A 17,503-nucleotide genomic window follows, 5' to 3' on the forward strand; every position below is an offset into this window, starting at 1 on the left:
TTCTGACCAACGCTGAATAAACTTGTAAATAATGCTCTCCTGACTGCATCTTTCGCTGTGCATTATCTGCTGATAGAGCGTGCATGGCTCTGGAATGTGGCAAGCTATTTCTGGAGCTCGTGTCGCTAATTGCTGATACTGCGTGTCTACGGGAGATCGATGGACGTCCGGAGACGACATGGAGTCATGATGGACTTTGTCTCCCCGGCAGTATCCCAACATGGCTTTCATTGTCACTCTAGAGGCGGAAGTCCTAGGCTCGAATGAGAAATAGGTCTGGACTAAGGCCACTTATGAACATTTGTCACCCGCTCTGCTCCTAAAATTGCAGTGTGGGAAGGAAAGGGACCCCAGGGTCATCTAGTCCAGCCCCTGCAATGCAGGAATCTCAACTAGATCATTCATGACAGATGGCCATCCAACCTCAGCTTAGAAACCTCCACAGAAGGACAGTCCACCACATCATGAGGGAGTCTGTTCCGCAGCCAAACAGCAACATCTGGAGGGCCAAAGGTTCGCCACACAACAGGGAGGCACAAGCAAGCTTAGGGAATCCTAAATTCTGCAGAAGTGCAAAGTATCTTTAGAGGAGAAAAATCTCTTAACTGAGGGGGCCGGGGAGGAGATGACCCAAAACATCTCAGTGAAAACTGGGAATGCTCAAGGACCACAGAATGTTGACTGTTGGAGAGGGTTAGAACGGAGTATCTTGCAAAAGGGCACGGCTGGCAGGCTGGCACCCTGAACAGGAGGCGCTCCATGATGCAACACCTACGGTCTGCAAATAAAAACATCCTGAAGGTCCCAGGCCTCAGAGAGGTTAGGCTGGCCTCAACTAGAGCCAGGGCTTTCTCGGCTGTGGCACCAATCTGGTGGAACGCTCTGTCACAAGAGACTAGGGCCCTGCGGGACTTGACATTTTTCCGCAGGGCCTGTAAGACAGAGCTGTTCCACCAGGCCTTTGGTCAGGGCGCAGCCTGACCCCCTCCTCTGGCAATCTGCACAGAATCTTGCTTAATGGTTGCCATCAATTTGATTTTAATTAATTTTTATAATGAAAGCTTTTTAGAATGTTGGTTTATTTTGATTGTTGTTAGCCGCCCTGAGCCCAGCTTTGGCTGGGGAGGGCGGGGTATAAATAAAATTTATTATTATTATTATTGTTGTTGTTGTTGTTGTTGTTGCAGATCTCACTCATTTTCCCCACATGGGTACTTTCATGTGAATTTCAGAAACGTGCTTTGTCCGGAACCCATTTCACTCCAAACAGTTACACAGTTTTATCCTTATTTTATTCTGTTTACATAAAAATTAATTACCATGAAGTGATTCATGCCATCCCACCAAAACGCACCAACAAAACAACGGGAAAAGTTCCAGAGAGAACATTAAAAACAACTACTGTTAAGACTCTGTTGCTTCTAACTACCTTCCTAGCTTCAGAAACCAAGGATAGGCATCGCTCCGAAAGGAACGGATCCATCTGTTGTCCTAAAACGTACATGTGATTAAGGGAATTCTAGTTCGTGGCACATTAACATGCTGCAATAACCGTGTCGATGTCTACGATGCCACCAGGCCGTTGGCAGGATTCGTGGAAAATACTAAGACGGCCATTCCCGCGTTAAGCATGTGGGCAGGTTCGGAGGGCATCTTCCCTTCCGTGTGGATTCTCTGATGTAAAGTGAGGTTGGTGCTCTGGCTGAAGCTCTTCCCGCACTCGGAGCACGTATACGGTTTCTCCCCGGTGTGGATCCTCTTGTGCCTAATGAGGCTCGACTGGTCGCGGAAGCTTTTGCCGCAGTCGGAGCACATATATGGCCTCTCCCCTGTGTGCATTCTCTGGTGTGCGCTAAGGCTCCCCCTGTGGCTGAAACTCTTCCCGCACTCCAAGCATTTGTAGGGCTTCTCACCGGTGTGGACTCGCTGGTGCTGGATGAGGCTGGGCTTGTCCGAGAAACTCTTGCTGCAGTCCGTGCACCGGTGCGGTTTCTCCCCTTTGTGGAGCTTCTGGTGCCTGATGAAGTTTGTGCTCTTGTTGAAGCTCTTCCCGCACTCCAGGCACTGGTACGGTTTCTCCCCGGTGTGGATCATCTGGTGCGAAGCCAGGTGGGCGCTTTGTACGAAGCTCTTCCCGCACTCCAGGCACTGGTACGGTTTCTCCCCAGTGTGGATTATCTGGTGTGAAGTGAGGTGCGCGCTCCGACCGAAGCACTTCCCGCACTCCAAGCATTTGTACTGCTTCTCCCCTTTGGGGATTCTCGGATGTTTAGGAAGGTCGGACTGATCACAGAAGCTCTTGTTTGTGTCCGAGCATTTATACTGTTCGCCACCTCTGGGGGCATCTTGATGTGATCTAAGATCTGAACCGTGACTGAAACTCTCTCCACCATCCAGATATATATAAGTGTTTTCCTCCTTCTGGAGTGTTGCACATTTGGTAAGCTGTCTGCTCTCAATAAATTCCCTCCCAAACATGGCGGTCTTATTTTGCTTCTCCTCTGTGTGGATTCCCCAGTGATCACTGGGAAAACCACTCCCTCTTTTTTCTGTTTGGTTTTCCTTTTGGACCAGGGTTTCGTGGAAGTCTCCACCCTGGCGGGGGATGGACGCAGGTCTCTCTTGGCTCCAGAAATTCTCTTTCAGCTCTTCGTACTTGGCTCTTCCTGAGAAATCCCCACACAGCTCCCCTTCGCTCTTGCTTTTCCACTCATCGCCTGTTGAAATTAAGAGGAGGAACTCAATAAAGGACCCAACAGAGAAAACGAAATCTCTCAAACCGGTCTTCTAAAGCAGGGGGAGGAACGTGGGGACCTCAAAGATGTTGAGAAAATGTTGACCTACCACATAAGCCAGCATGGTGTCGTGGTGAAAATTCTGGGATACCAGAATTCAAATCCCTCCTTGGGTCATGAAGCTAACTGGGAGACCTTGAGCCAGTCACTGCCTCTCAGCGGGTGGGAATTAAATTATGCCATCTTGGGCTCAGTGGACAAAAAAAGTGGGCTATAAATGCAATGCCATAAAACAAATAAATGTTGCTCTGCTCCTCTGAGGTTTGGTTAGGGCTGACTCAGAGGCCCCACTCCATAGTATACATTTAAAGCAGTACTATACCAAAGAATTGTGGGAAATGTAGTTTGTTGAGGCTGCTGAGAGTTGCCAGGAGACCCCCCTATTCCCCTCACGGAGCTACAATTCCCGGAGTGGTTGAACAATCAATTCCTTCAAGAATGACATATCTTTGCTGGTGGGGATGTTGAGCATGAGGAACATTCCCCCCCACTTATTTTGCGAGTGCTCACTGGTAAAAAAAATTCTGGCCCAATGTGTATCAGGAGGTATCTATTACCTTAAAGAAATACTGGACAAATGACCTTGCAGCTTCCATATAAAGACGGCAACCTAAAGAACTGGCAACGTGGCTGCTGGCAGAGGACAAAAACGGAAGATTCTGGAAGGCCTGCAGATATCTCTGGTGTGTAAAAATGTATGGAACCAGGAGATGGCAGAAAATATAACCCACAATATATTGGTTTCCGAGGTCAAGAAGATACGGAACATTTTAATATTGTGTGTACAATGTCATTTCCACCAATAACAACTAACCTCCAGGATTCTTGGCACTACCAATATGGGAAATAATGGACCTCTTAATGTTTCTGCTCACAAGCGTCTTCTCACACCTTCCAATTTTGTTGGCAGATTAAGAGAAGGGACACATGGCCCTCTTTCTGATATTTCTGTATTTTTTACCTTTGTGTGTGTATATCATATGTATGATGGAATAAAATACATTTAAGTATTCAAAACAACAACCCGATGCCTCCTCTCAGGGAACTGTGGGAATTGTAGGCAAAAATATTCAAGGCAGGTGTGGAGCCAGGCTAGTGGCTTCTTTGTGAACCACCCTGAGACCTTTGGGTATAGGGCAGTTTATAAATTCAATAAATGATGATGATGATGACAGGTGTGACCTCAGGCAGAGGGGCATGTGGTCTGGGAAGAGTCTTAGGGGTCTGAGGTTAAGAATGTTCCAGAACGTTCCAGAAGGTTCCAGAAACCATCCCCTCCTTACCCAACAGGCTTGCCTCCCTGTTGTCATCTTCCTGCTTTGCCGCCATGCACAGTTGCTTCTGCTCGATATCAGACAAGGCCCGGCTTGTATCCGTCTCCTCAAAAGCCGCCTGTAACAGCAAAGGGAAACCCATTCAGAGGAGAAATAAAAGGATCTTCCTAATCCTCTTTCACACCCAGTACATGGCTGCTCCTTCAGCACTTATGGGGGGAAGAATAAAGGAGGGCTGAATTTTTTTTTTTTAATTGCATGTACACATTTATGTGCACCTCTCAAAAACAAAGTCACTAACATAGCTCAGGATCTCAATACCTCAATAATAATAATAATAATAATAATAATAATAATAATAATAATAATTTTTATTTATACCCCGCCCTCCCCAGCCAAGGCGGCTAGCAAGCAGTAATAAAAACAAGCTGAATGAATACAACTTAAAAACAAGATTAAAATACAACATTAAAATATTGAAACATTAAAATATTAGAATGCAGCCTCATCACAGGAGGAGAAAGGAAAAAGAAAAGAGAAAGAGGAGGAGGGAATCAAATTGGCTCCAAGCCAAAGGCCAGGCGGAACAACTCTGTCTTACAGGTCCTGCGGAAAGAAATAATCATAATCATAATCATAATCATAATCAATCATGATCATAATCATGGCTGCCCCTGCATACACCAAGAGCCTGCCTTTCCTTCATCACGGAACTGGAGGTTAGTATTCATGGGGTTCTTAGGCAAACTCTCATCAAAGAACATAATAAATAATAATAATAATAATAATAATAATAATAATAATAATAATAATAATATACCATGACCAGCAGCTTGCCTTCTCAACCCCTGCTCCAGCACAGAGTTGGAAGGGACCTCAAGAGTCATTTTGTCCAACCCCCATCTCAACATGTGGTCCCCCATCCAATTTGAAACCGCACCGGACCCTGCTTAGCTTTGCTGAATGGGCCCGCGGTTACACCGCTGCACCGCAAGCCCGGCAGCGAACATGCGTCACCTGCTTGGATGGCTTCTTGGCTCCCCGCAGCCTCAGCAGGAAGTCGTCCGCCAAGGCCACCGCCTGGGAGCAGGTCTCCGGCCCGCGCGGCCTGACCCAGCTCTGCATCTCCGGCGGCAGGATGGCCAGGAACTGCTCCAGGATCAGCAACTCCAAGATCTCCTCCTTGGTGCGGCTCTCAACTCTCAGCCACTGCCGGCAGAGCTCCTGGAGGCTGCTGTGAGCCCCTCCGGGACCCTCGGCCTCCTGGTAGCGGAAGCGCCGGAAGCGCTGGCGCTGCTCCTCCTGCCGCATGGCGTCCCCTCGCAAGATGGCCGCCTTCACTTTCCCATAATCCTCTCTGTCCGCAGCCTCCAAGTTGCCAAAGGACCGCTCGGCCTCTCCGCTGAGAGCCGGCAGGAGCCGGGCTGCCCACTCTCCCTTGGGCCAGCGGCAGGCTTTGGCCACTTGCTCGAAGGAGGCCAGGAAGGCCTTGGTATCGTCCCAGGCCTCTTCCGGCAAATTCGGGGACGCCCGTCCAGACGGAGGGGATTCCACCGTCTTCAGGAACTCTTGCCACTGGGCCTCCCACTGCTGCAGGGAGCCCTCGTCCGGTTCCTGCTTAATCTCTTCTCCCAGCGTCTTCGGAAGGAATTCCCCCACGGTCTCGGGCTGGAGCGCCCAGGGGTCGTTCCTCCTCGTCCCCTCGCCCGCCGGGTCTTGCTCCTCCATTTTCATCCCGGGCTGATCTCACAAAGAGGGCGCCGCAGGGAAGGAAATTCTAGAAGGAAGAAGGGCGAGCGCAGATTCTAAATAGTCACGTCGAGTTTCCTCCCTGGAGGGGGAAAGTGTGGGATGTAAAACACAGGAGCAGTCAATGACAACATTCCTATAGTGTACATGTTAGAACATGGGGAGGGATGTCTGTCTAGCAAGCAGGTAAACTTCCTGGGGACGGACTTCCTCCGCATGTGACCAGAGATGGGTGTGGCCTCACCTGTGCAGGTAAATGATAAAAGCACAGGGCAGGCAGCCATCTCTCTCTCTCTGCCATCTTCCTTCGATGAGGAAACATCTAAGGATGCCCTCTTGGCTCTCAGCCAAGAGAGGAGATAAGGACTATCTTGCTACAAGATAGATCCTAAGTGTATGTAACCTTTTTTAAGCTGTTTGCCTTCTGGGATCACATTGTGAACAGAACGTGAGTAAACTCTTTTATACTTTTATGAAGACTGTGTCGTGTCTTGTATTTTAAGAGGGAACAAAAGGGGAAATTACCAGAGTAATTATTATAGAGGTTCTAGCGAACCTGTGCAAGCGTTACCGTTGCGAACTTAAAGGGGAATGTCTATAAACTCTGCTGATATTTTGGGAACTTGTTAGCACAAGTTGGATAAGGATATAATTAGTCAATATACCCTCTTCTGCACCCCTGAACATTCCCACAGAAAGAAGAGGATGGGAGAGTGAATGATCCCACAGGAGTCCCTATTTCAAGTCGGGGGCCGCATTCCTTTCTGGGCAACTTTCCGAGGGCCGCATGCGAGTGTTGAGCAGGCCCAGAGGCATCAGGGGTTGGAGCGGCAAATGTAGATTATGCCCTCGTATGGTCAGCTCGTATCTACACACACCCCTCTCCATCCAAACAGGCGAGAGGCCTGAGTTCAAGGGCACAGTCCGGTCAGGCAAAACCACTCAGGGAGGGTATGAGGCAGGGCAATGAGGGGTGAGAGCTGGGGAGACATTAAAGGGCTGGAAAGAGAAGCTTGGAGGGCCGCATTTACACTCCTGGCCCGAGGTTCCCCACCCCTGCACTGTTCCTAGAAATAATGGCCACATATGCTAAATACGAGGGAGGCAGGTGGCGCTGTGGGTTAAACCACAGAGCCTAGGGCTTGCCGATCAGAAGGTTGGCGGTTCGGATCCCCGCGACGGGGTGAGCTCCCGTTCCTCGGTCCCTGCTCCTGCCAACCTAGCAGTTCGAAAGCACGTCAAAGTGCAAGTAGATAAATAGGTACCACTCCGGCGGGAAGGTAAACGGCGTTTCCGTGCACTGCTCTGGTTCGCCAGAAGCGGCTTAGTCATGCTGGCCACATGACCCGGAAGCTGTACGCCGGCTCCCTCGGCCAGTAAAGCGAGATGAGCGCTGCAACCCCAGAGTCGGCCACGACTGGACCTAATTCAGGGGTCCCTTTACCTTTACCTATGCTAAATATATGCAGAAAATATGTAAATTATGTAATACATGCAAATTTGAAGCAATAGGTCCCTCCCCCATATATGCTCCTTTGGGAGCAGGGGGGCTATTGTGTTGCTGTTTTTATTTTTTTTAGTTTTTTGTTTTATATCTTGATTTTATTCTGTGAACTGCCCTGGTATATAAATTCAATAAATAATAATAATAATAATAATAATAATAATAATAATAATAAGGGCAGGATATTGATTTAAGAAATAAAATAAATGTAATATATAAATAAAATTTTGAATTATATAGGCATGTTAAAGGAAGTCTAGTCCAACCCCCTCCCACTGCAAGGGCACTGCCTCCATGACCCATGGTGGGAATTTTGGGGCTGGGTGGGTGTTATTGAAATATCCTTGGCCTCGTCTGCAGTTTCCATTTAAAGCCGTATCACAGAACTTTAAACAGTCCCGGCTTTGGCCCAAAGAACCCTGGGAGCTGTAGTTTGCTAAGGGTGGTGAGGGTTGTGAAGAGATCCCTATTCCCTTCGCAGAATTACAATTCCCAGAGTGGTTTAATAATCAATTCCTCTTCCTAGGAAACTCTGGGAATTGTAGTTCGGGGGGGGGAATAGGGGGCTCCGAACAACCGTCAGCAGCACACTTTAAAAACTACAATTCCCAGGATTCTTTGTGCTAAGCTATGATGTAGAGCCGAAGGTGCAGCCAAAATCCCTCCTGTGCTGCTTAAATGCAGTATAAAGAAGTGGACGGACCCACACTTACTCAGAAGTAAATCCTATTGGGTAGCATGCAATCTTTGCCATGCTCAGAGCACCTCCATTGAACTGAATGGGCTCCATAGTTTTTGGACTCTGGTGCACGAGCGCTTTTTCTGCGGTCTGGAGACAAGCCTTAACCAAGTGGTCTGCAGCTTATTCTTTGCACTGCATTAAATACTCTTCTCCCCACCCCAATTTTATTTTTTATGGCTTTTTTATTTCTTCTGCGGGGTTAGAATCGGGATCCTGTGGAATCCAAACGGCAGTGCAATAAAATGCAATGTGTAAGAAATAAGAGTGATGAAAAACTGGATTAAAAATCATACGACATCTAGCCCAGCACGTTACAATTGCTACAACAGGCAGGGTGGGGGGAAATTATTAAGCGACGGGGTCAGGATCCTCAGCGGGAGGTCTCAAGTTCGATCCCAAGCATCGCCAGGTCCCAAGCCTGAAATCCAGGAGAGCGGCTGCCAGCCAGTATCGGCAGCACTGCGCTAGACAGACTCCGTCTAAGGCGGCTTCTAAGGTTCCACCCTCCTTGCTTTTCAGTGTTATTATAATAATTACGCCTCATTCTTCACCTGCTTTTGACAACGCGACGATTCCCCTTGGATCAGTAGCTCCCTCCCAGCAAGCTATCGTTCAACTCACCAGATCGCGCCAGATCCTTCCTCAGTGCAGATTGGGTACCCTAAATCTTTATATTGCTGGAAGATTTTGGGGGTGTTGGGGGGGGACACCATGCATGCATTTTCAAAAGGCAGTTTCCGGGCAAGGGTGGAGCCAGACCAGGAAGGGGGCTGTGCTATGCTAGGTTCACATCCTGGTCTCTCTTGCATTTATTTATTTATTTGCTTTTGAATGAATGGATCGTGCCCAGGAGATCGAGGCTCCTCCGCTCTCAGCTGGTCCTCACAAGTGCCTCTCTCTTGCTGATGGGAATTGCGAAAGATTCCCTTGCCACTCGGAAACGCGTGAAATTCTTTTGCACGGGTGTTCTCCTTTTGTGTACACACCACGCGTTTGAAGCACATTCCCACGCAGCTCTGCCCAAGAATCCCGGGAATTCTAGTTTGCTCCTCGCAAAACTACAGTTCCCAGCACCCTCAACAAACGATCTTGCCCTGCTGGATTGTATGTCTATGGCTGTTCAGGGGGGGGGGCACTTTAAAATTCAGCAGAGAATATTATTCTGAACTGTATACCTACTACACGAAAGTTAACAAAATGGATTTTACGTGCTCTAATGGTAGTCAAGAGGCTGATATTGATGAACTGGAAGAGTAAAGACATGAGCTCCTTTAATTTGCAATAAGAAATAAGAAATCAGTGGATTGATAATATGATTACACTTGCAACAGACTGCTCACAGCCGTAGACTCTGCTTGGATAAACACGACAATATTTGGAACGAATTTTTACAAAATGTAATAGACTTCATATTTACATTAGTATTAGGATAATAATATCGAATTTATAAAAGAATGTATGGGTTAGGTATTTTTGAATATATTCATATAATGTCATCACCGCCCTTTTATTACAAGGTTGTGTTTTTTGTCCTTTTTTTCTCTTTTTGTATCACTTTGCTGCTTTATATTTCATTCCCCCCCCCAATAAAATATCAATTCAAAGTTGGGGGGAAACAAAACAAATGACCTTGCAATTCACATCTTGCAGGGAGGCGTTCCAGAAGTATGGTGCAATGGTTGAGTGTGTTCAGACTCCGAGCCAGGAGGTGGCATTGGACGCCTGCCCTACTCAGAGTAGCCCTATTGAACTCAGTGGGCATGGCTACTTTGGGGGCATTTGTTTGATTTAGTTCCATTTATCTGCGGCATTCACACATCTACATTCGCAGGAGCAGTTTGATCCGTTCTCATGGCATGACCCCAACTGCAAATTTATACATTGCATTTGAGCTTTAACCTGACATGGAAGACACTTCCAGAAATATAACATAATACAGTGCAAGTTTAACACTCATTTTCATGTTATTTGCAAAAACATGGTTTTTGTGTGTGAAATTCAGGCCCAAGGTTGTCCAGCAAGCCTCCAAGCTGAGGTTGCAAATCTGGGTCTTAGACTGCAACCCTCTGTATGCTTGATGAGAGTTCCATTTAGGGTAATTTGATTTATTCCCTGGTAGCAGTCACAAAATTAAAAGACGCCTGCTTCTTGGGAGAAAAGCAATGACAAACCTAGATAGCATCTTAAAAAGCAGAGACCTCACCTTGCCAACAAAGGTCCGTATAGTTAAAGCTATGGTTTTCCCAGTAGTGATGTATGGAAGTGAGAGCTGGACCATAAAGAAGGCTGATCGCTGAAGAATTGATGCTTTTGAATTATGGTGCTGGAGACTTGAGAGTCCCATGGACTGCAAGAAGATCAAACCTCTCAATTCTGAAGGAAATCAGCCCTGAGTGCTCACTGGAAGGACAGATCCTGAAGCTGAGGCTCCAATACTTTGGCCACCTCATGAGAAGAAAAGACTCCCTGGAAAAGACCCTGAAGTTGGGAAAGATGGAGGGCACAAGGAGAAGGGGATGACAGAGGACGAGATGGCTGGACAGTGTTCTCGAAGCTACCAGCATGAGTTTGACCAAACTGCGGGAAGCAGTGGAAGACAGGAGGGCCTGGCGTGCTCTGGTCCAGGGGGTCACGAAGAGTCGGACACAACTAAACAACTAAACAACAACAATAGCTTGTCTAGTCCAGCTTTGTCTACAGCAATTGACAGTGGCTACCCTGGTTTTCAGGCAAGGGATGTATCCAGCCCTACCTGGAAATACTGAGGACTCAACCATGCAAAGCAGATCATTTACCAGCAAGCTACAAACCTTTGGATCCAACCTTGGTGTTGCTGCCCCAGTCCCTACCCCAAACACAACGCTTTCCTCCCTAAGCCTAACTGGGATTTCGAGGGAAGCAACGCCAATTAATTAAATTGTGCTTCCGTCTAAAATTGCTCCACTGAGATATGGCTATCAACGTTTCCACTACTTAAAGGCCGTCTGAACTGTAGAAACTTGGGAGTCAAGTGTATCTCCGTGCTCTGAAAAGCTGCTCCCGGTGTGTATAGGTTCAGTTCTGCGGGCTAGGAAGGGACAATCACTCAACTAAACAAAATATTGCAACACACCCTGATTCTCCAGCAATTCCTCTTCCCAAAGGGTGGCATTGCCCCGGGAACTTCTCACTGCTGGGAACCCATCACATTGGTGTGGGATGGAACCCAAATGGAGAATGGGGGCTGTGACATTCCTAGGGCACATGGAGATGATGTTCCAGCAGCAAATGGGAGCCTTGTGGTGTTGAAACAGATTATCTGGTTGTGGGCCCCAGTCATGTCGCACCCACAACCCCACACAGTTCTGTGCCCTTTCCCTAAATTAGTGAAACAGGCCGTTCGATGTATAAATGTTTGCAAGTTGTTTTAATTTACAGCTTTTCTAGGTGTAGAATAGAAGATTCCTTGCACCGTTTGTTTGTTTGTTTGTTTGTTTGTTTGTTTGTCTGTCTGCTCAATATTTGTTGTCTTCCCTAAATAAAGAGAGCAGAGTGGCCCTAATAGGGCAAGGCAATGCTGCTTGCTTGGGAGAAAACAAAGAGGGATAGGATTCCACACTTCACAATACAATTTTGTGTGTGCCAGTGTGGTGTAGTGGTTAAGAGCGGTAGTGTCGTAATCTGGGGAACCGGGTTCGAGTCTCCGCTCTTCCACATGCAACTGCTGGGTGACCTTGGGCCAGTCACACTTCTCTGAAGTCTCTCAGCCCCACTCACCTCACAGAGTGTTTGTTGTGGGGGAGGAAGGGAAAGGAGAATGTTAGCCGCTTTGAGATTCCTTCGGGTAGTGATAAAGCAGGATATCAAATCCAAACTCTTCTTCTTCTGCTGCTTTCTTTTTGCATCCGGGTCACAAAGGGAGAATATGTGACTTAGCGTATCAAAACCATTTCCACCACCCAAGGATTGGAATTGCCCAAAAAAGATGTCAGACTGGGTTTTTTTGCCACTACAGCAGCAAGACTTTTATTAGCCAAAAATTGGAAATCGCAAGAGATACCAACAATAGAAGATTGGCAGGTGAAGACGATGGGACTTTTTGGAGCTGGCCGACCCGACTGGAAGAATTTGTGATCAGAAAGAGGAGGAGACACAAGAGGACTGGAAGAATTTTAAAGAATATTTGGCTAAATATTCTAACGTAAGATTAAGAGAAATTTCTTGGAAGTAAGAATTAGGCTTAGGGGTAGAATAAGAATATGTTGTTAATAAACATTAAGGATTAAAATTTTAATAAAGAAGTTAGTAAATGTAAGAAGATTATATTATTAGAAATATCAATTTGGAGAACTGCTAAACAGGAGATATAATGAAATTCAGTTAGAGGAGATTCGAGGAAGTCAGTTATCAATGAAATGAAATTAGGATTTGGAAGTAAAAAATTCTTTTTTGTGTGTCTTTTCTATGTTGTTTTGTGTGTTGTAATGTTTTTCTTCCTTTTTCTTTCTTTTTTTTATGTGATAAATGTGAAAATCAATTTTTTTAAAAAAAACAACAAAACATTCCCGCCACCCTTAAGACAAAAATATTTTATTTTACTCCAGCCTCTTAGAACAGAGTCTGGCTGCTTATGTGCCGGCGGGAATGATCTGATGTGCAAGAAGGTCCTGCCCGTTGCTGAAACTTTTCCCGCAGTGGATGTTCTGATGTCTAGTGAGGCTGGATTTGAAAGCAAAGCTTGCCCAGCAGAGCGGACACTTGAATCTTTTGTCGCTTGCATGGACCCTCTGGTGCCGGCTGAGACTTGACTTGTAGCTGAAGCTTTTCCCACAGTCCACACACTTGAAAGGTTCTTCCCCTGCATGGATCGTCTGATGAATAGCCAGATTTGAGCTCCGCCTGAAACTTTTCCCACAATCGACACACTTGTGTGGCTTCTTCCCTCTGGTGGAGGGGAGCCTCTGGTGCCGTGCAAAGTTCTGGCTGTGGTCAAAGCTCTGCTCCTGGGGCTTTCCCCCCGTGTGGATCTTCTGGTGCGCAATGAGGCTCGTGGTCCAGCGGAACCTCTTCCCGCAATCCGGGCACTTGTAGGGCTCCTCTCCCGTGTGGATTCTCTGATGTCGGAGAAGGTTTGACTTGCGGCTGAAGCCTTTTCCGCAAACACCGCAGGTGCTCTGCTTCTTCTCCGGCCGCTGTTCCTGATGGGCCGAGAGCTCGTAGAACGCTCCAAACTGGCTTAGCTGGCTGGCTACGGGTCTCTGGTCCCACATCTCCATTCGCTTCACCCCCTCGAGGACGTCTTCTCGGTTCTCAGTGTCAGCTTCCTCCTCTCCGCTCTTAATTCCTCCCGACCACACCTCATGCGATTCCCAATCCTTCTCAGTCCCCCAAGCATCATCTATTGGAATAAGAATAAAATGAGTATGTACAGGTGTGCGTGCGCATATGTTCAGAGCCACAGAATTGTAGAGCCGGAAGGGACCCAATGGTCATCTAGTCCAACCCTGTGATGCAGGGGTCACAGCTAAAGAACCCCTGGTCTCTCCTGGCAACAGCCATTCCAACCACCTACAGCAGAAGTCCCAATAAAGGGAGAATGGATGCTAGGACCCTCGTACCTACGGGACTGCCTCTCCCGGTATGCCCCACGGAGGACCTTAAGGTCCATAAATAGCAACACCCTAGAGGTCCCGGGCCCTAAGGAAGTCAGATTAGCCTCAACCAGAGCCAGGGCCTTTTCAACTCTGGCTCCGGCCTGGTGGAACGCTCTGTCTCATGAGACCAGGGCCCTGCGGGATCCGATTTCTTTCCACAGGGCCTGTAAGACAGAGTTGTTCCACTTGGCCTTTGGGTTGGAATCAACTTGATTCCCTCCCGCTCTTTCTTTTTTCCTCCTGTGATGGAACTCCTATTTGGGGACTTCCCTGGCTTTTTTCTGGCTCATGTAGGACCAGTCTGGATAGTTGGCTTTGGTGAAGACTTGACGTTTTCATCCCCCAAAAAACGTTTTTGATTTGAGTTTCCATGGAAATGAGGCTGCATTTTAATGTTTTAAAGTTGTATTTTAATCTTTTTTTTAAAGTTGTATTTCAAACAATTTGTTTTTATATCGGTGGTTAGCCGCCCTTGGCTGGGGAGAGTGGGGTATAAATAAAATTGTTTATTATTATTAAAACTTATAGAATATGCAAAAATGGCGAAACTAAGTGGAAGAATGAAAAAATCAAGCTAACAAACTTTTTATAAAAGAATGGAAATGGTTCGTTGACTATTTACAGATCAATTGTAAACAGATAAAACCATTAGCAGGATTATTGTAATAACCTGCAGTTTTAGAGGAGTATTTACAGTAGATAATTAAAGAAGCAAGTTAAATGAATTTGGATATGCAGAAGATTTTTTTTAAAAAAAAAGGAACTGCAGAAAGAGGGGGAAGGAAGTCCAATTTTGAAATGTTAAATTGATTGTAAAACTAATGAAATGTATAAATTTGAAAAATATAAATAAAAAACTAAAAAAAGAAGAGAAGAGAAGAGAAGAGAAAGGAATCCCTTTGGGTCAGCTGAGACACCAGCACTTTATGGCCTGCTCCAGCTGGTCTTAAAAACAACTTTGTAACTAAGTTGTGTGTTGTCCTCTTCCCTCCTAAACCCTCTTCCTTTTGTGCCATGTCTTTCAGACTGTAAGCCTGAGGGCAGGGGCTGCAATGTTAGTGATCTTTGTAGGACACTCTGGCAACCGCTGCCTGTCGTTTTTTAAATAGATTTGTAGAATCTTAAGAGTTGGAAGGGACCCGGTGGATCATTTAGTCCAACCCCCTGCAATGCAGGAATCTCAACTAGGAATCTCAATCTCCTCCTCCCTCCCAGTCCCTCTTCCTTTTGTGCACTGTCTTTCAGATTCTCCCATTACAGATCTCTGTTCGCCACTCTGGGGACCCTTTTCGGCTGAAGAGAAAGGTAAATATCCTTCAGGGAAATAAATGTTTGAAATACCACGCTACAGATGCTGACCCAGAGAAATGGCATAATCTCCGCTCTCCTGTTTGATCTCCCCACGGAGGAGCCCCTGTCCGGACTCAGATGACGCCTGTTCCTCTTCATCATCAGGAAATTTCAGGACTTGGGACAGGCCCGACACCTGAAATAGCAGGCAGCGTTTTCAGTTTGTTTTGCAAAGGTCTCTGCCAGCTAACAGAACGCAGTCTATGCTTCTTCAATGAATTTAAAAAACTTATTCTGCCACCTTTCAGGGCAGAGGCCACCTGAAATATACTCAGAGTCGAGTGTGGATTTCATGCTCTTTATTCAGCTCACAGTAGTGAGGAATGGAAGTTTCCCCGAACTGTCTGCTTTATATACATTATTTACACAATGGGCCCCACGTGATTGGCTAATTCCGGGATTCTCCTGTAGGCCAATCAGGTTGCAGATTCACTTCCACCTGGAGTTGGATTGGGTGGTTCCTGCGGACCAATCAGACTGCTGCATTCTGGATCCTATTGTTCTAGGACCAATCAGACTGCTGCATTCTGAATCCTATTGTTCTAGGACCTATCAGACTGCTGCAGTTTGGATCCTATTCAACTCAGTACATAACACCACCCAAGGCAGCTAAGAAAAAGACAATTCAAACAATTAAACCATTAAACCTCCAGATGTTTTGAGACTACAATTCCCATCATCCCTGACCACTGGTCCTGCTAGCTAGGGATCATGGGAGTTGCAAGCCAAAAAGATCTGGAGGACCAAGGTTGATGAAGCCTGCGCTAAACAATTGATTTGTAGAAGTACACATTAGATACAAAAAAATAAATAATAATACAACGATAAATATCTGGGCAGAGATTCAAGTAAGTTGTGCATATAGAACAAGGTCCACTCACACAACAGGGCTTCCCCTGCCCCTCCCCCCCACAAGCCCGGTGTTGTGTACTGAGTTGAATAGGATCCAAACTGCAGCAGTCTGATTGGTCCTAGAACAATAGGATCCAAACTGCAGCAGTCTGATTGGTCCTAGAACAATAGGATCCAGGATGCAGCAGTCTGATTGGTCCTAGAACAATAGGATCCAGAATGCAGCAGTCTGATTGGTCCTAGAACAATAGGATCCAGAATGCAGCAGTCTGATTGGTCCGCAGGAGCCACCCAATCTAACTCCAGGTGGAAGTGAATCCGCAACCTGATTGGCCTACAGGAGAATCCCGGAATTAGCCAATCACGTGGGGCCCATTGTGTAAATAATGTATATAAAGCAGACAGTTTGAGGAAACTTCCATTCCTCCTCACTACTATGAGCTGAATAAAGAGCATGAAATCCACACTCGACTCCGAGTATATTTCACCCACCAAATCTGCTCTGGAGAACGGGGGGGGGGGGGGGGGAGTTCGGCTGTGTGAACAGACTTTGTTCTGTACATGCACATCCCACTTAGCACTGAGTTGAATTCCACTCTATATGTATAGCTTTTCATAGGACTGTAGAGTTGGAAGGGAACCCAAGGGTCATCTAGTCCAACCCCCTGCAATGCAGGAATCTTTTGCCCAGGTGAGCCTCGAACCCACAACCCTGATATCAACAATCTTGTGTTCTACCAGCAGAGCTATCCCAAGCTGTTGAGGTCACCCGGTCCACAGGGCCCAGGTGAGCACATCCTCCCTCACCTGTTCTTCCTCCGCCTCTCTTTGCCCCAGAAGGAGCTCCTCCGCCAGGGCTACCGCCTGGGCACAGGTCTCCGGGCCTCCTTCCTGAACCCAGCTCCGCACCTCCGGCGGCAGGACAGCCAGGAACTGCTCCAGAATCACCAGCTCCAGGATCTGCTCCTTGGTGCGCCTCTCCGGCTTCAGCCACCGGTGGCACAGGTACCAGAGGCGGCTGCAGACCTCATGGGGGCCCTCGGCCTCCTGGTAGCGGAACTGGCGGAAGCTCTGGCGCTGGGCCTCTGCCCCGAGGGCAGTTGCAGAGCCAGCCCCCTGCTCTGCCATAATCTGCCGGCCAACGGACCGATGGGGGAGGAAGATTTTGCCCCCACCCCACAGCACAGTCTGTGGGTCTCCCCGCTCCGACCCAGGGAACCGCGAGGCCTTCAGGAAAGCCTGCCACTGGGCTTCCCAGTGCCGAGACAACACCCCCTCGGTCGGATCCTGCTTCATCTGTTCCACGGTCCACCTCAGAAACTGTCCCACGGCGCACGCTTGGCCTTATTCCTCGAGACGGCGGGCGTGTGGTTCCTCGCTCTCAGGGGTCAAGCCCATTTGAAGCCACCGCTCTAACGCAGCTGGGAACTGAATGCAGGAGGCTGAGGGTTCCCCGACTCCTGCTAGAGCCATTTCCGCTTGCAGGGAGGATTCGAACGCAGCTCTTTCCCTCACTAGTGTGTGGTGGGGCAGAGGACGATGGGCTTGCCCTTAGCCTTCCACCCAGAGCTATTTTTCCAGAAAAAGAGGGGCCGGAGCTCACC

General features: G+C 47.4%; 3 protein-coding genes across 6 annotated transcripts in view; 1 reads left to right on the top strand and 2 right to left on the bottom strand.

Moving 5' to 3' along the window:
• The window catches only part of LOC310670292 (uncharacterized protein), a 197,115-nt gene that overhangs the window by 16,789 nt on the left and 162,823 nt on the right, over window positions 1-17,503 (top strand). The gene's annotated exons all lie outside the window — the stretch shown is intronic.
• On the bottom strand, window positions 1,271-8,829 carry LOC310670307 (uncharacterized protein). 3 transcript variants are annotated; one of them, XM_083425456.1, is made up of 4 exons: window positions 8,686-8,829; window positions 5,087-5,900; window positions 4,079-4,187; window positions 1,271-2,717 (listed from the first exon to the last, which is right to left on the bottom strand). In XM_083425456.1, the coding sequence occupies exons 2-4, from the start codon at window positions 5,801-5,803 to the stop codon at window positions 1,564-1,566; spliced, it is 1,980 nt and encodes a 659-aa protein (XP_083281582.1). In that variant the 5' UTR covers window positions 5,804-5,900; window positions 8,686-8,829; the 3' UTR covers window positions 1,271-1,563. The 3 variants fall into 3 exon arrangements, with proteins under 3 accessions (XP_083281582.1, XP_083281584.1, XP_083281583.1); XM_083425458.1 differs by having other exon boundaries at window positions 5,087-5,846; window positions 8,686-8,822; XM_083425457.1 differs by lacking the exon at window positions 8,686-8,829 and adding an exon at window positions 8,616-8,635.
• LOC310670617 (zinc finger and SCAN domain-containing protein 26-like) lies at window positions 12,618-17,202 on the bottom strand. The gene is made up of 3 exons (XM_083426217.1): window positions 16,707-17,202; window positions 15,057-15,183; window positions 12,618-13,441 (listed from the first exon to the last, which is right to left on the bottom strand). Exons 1-3 carry the CDS (start codon window positions 17,193-17,195, stop codon window positions 12,672-12,674), a joined length of 1,386 nt encoding a protein of 461 aa, XP_083282343.1. The 5' UTR covers window positions 17,196-17,202; the 3' UTR covers window positions 12,618-12,671.

The sequence above is a fragment of the Podarcis tiliguerta genome (genome assembly GCF_965153285.1).
Source record: "Podarcis tiliguerta genome assembly, chromosome: 2".
Lineage (NCBI taxonomy): Eukaryota > Metazoa > Chordata > Lepidosauria > Squamata > Lacertidae > Podarcis > Podarcis tiliguerta.

What these genes read in the sequence shown, in the direction of transcription:
- LOC310670617 (XM_083426217.1), bottom strand. Translation starts at nt 17,195, where the DNA reads ATGAAGCAGGATCCGACCGAGGGGGTGTTGTCTCGGCACTGGGAAGCC. An exon ending in GAGAGGCGGAGGAAGAACAG is followed by an intron (nt 15,184 to 16,706) that starts GTGAGGGAGGAT and finishes CTGCTATTTCAG; the next exon opens with GTGTCGGGCCTGTCCCAAGT. An exon ending in AGATTATGCCATTTCTCTGG is followed by an intron (nt 13,442 to 15,056) that starts GTCAGCATCTGT and finishes TTATTCCAATAG; the next exon opens with ATGATGCTTGGGGGACTGAG.
- LOC310670307 (XM_083425456.1), bottom strand. Translation starts at nt 5,803, where the DNA reads ATGAAAATGGAGGAGCAAGACCCGGCGGGCGAGGGGACGAGGAGGAAC. An exon ending in CCAAGAAGCCATCCAAGCAG is followed by an intron (nt 4,188 to 5,086) that starts GTGACGCATGTT and finishes TTGCTGTTACAG; the next exon opens with GCGGCTTTTGAGGAGACGGA. An exon ending in CAGGGAGGCAAGCCTGTTGG is followed by an intron (nt 2,718 to 4,078) that starts GTAAGGAGGGGA and finishes TAATTTCAACAG; the next exon opens with GCGATGAGTGGAAAAGCAAG.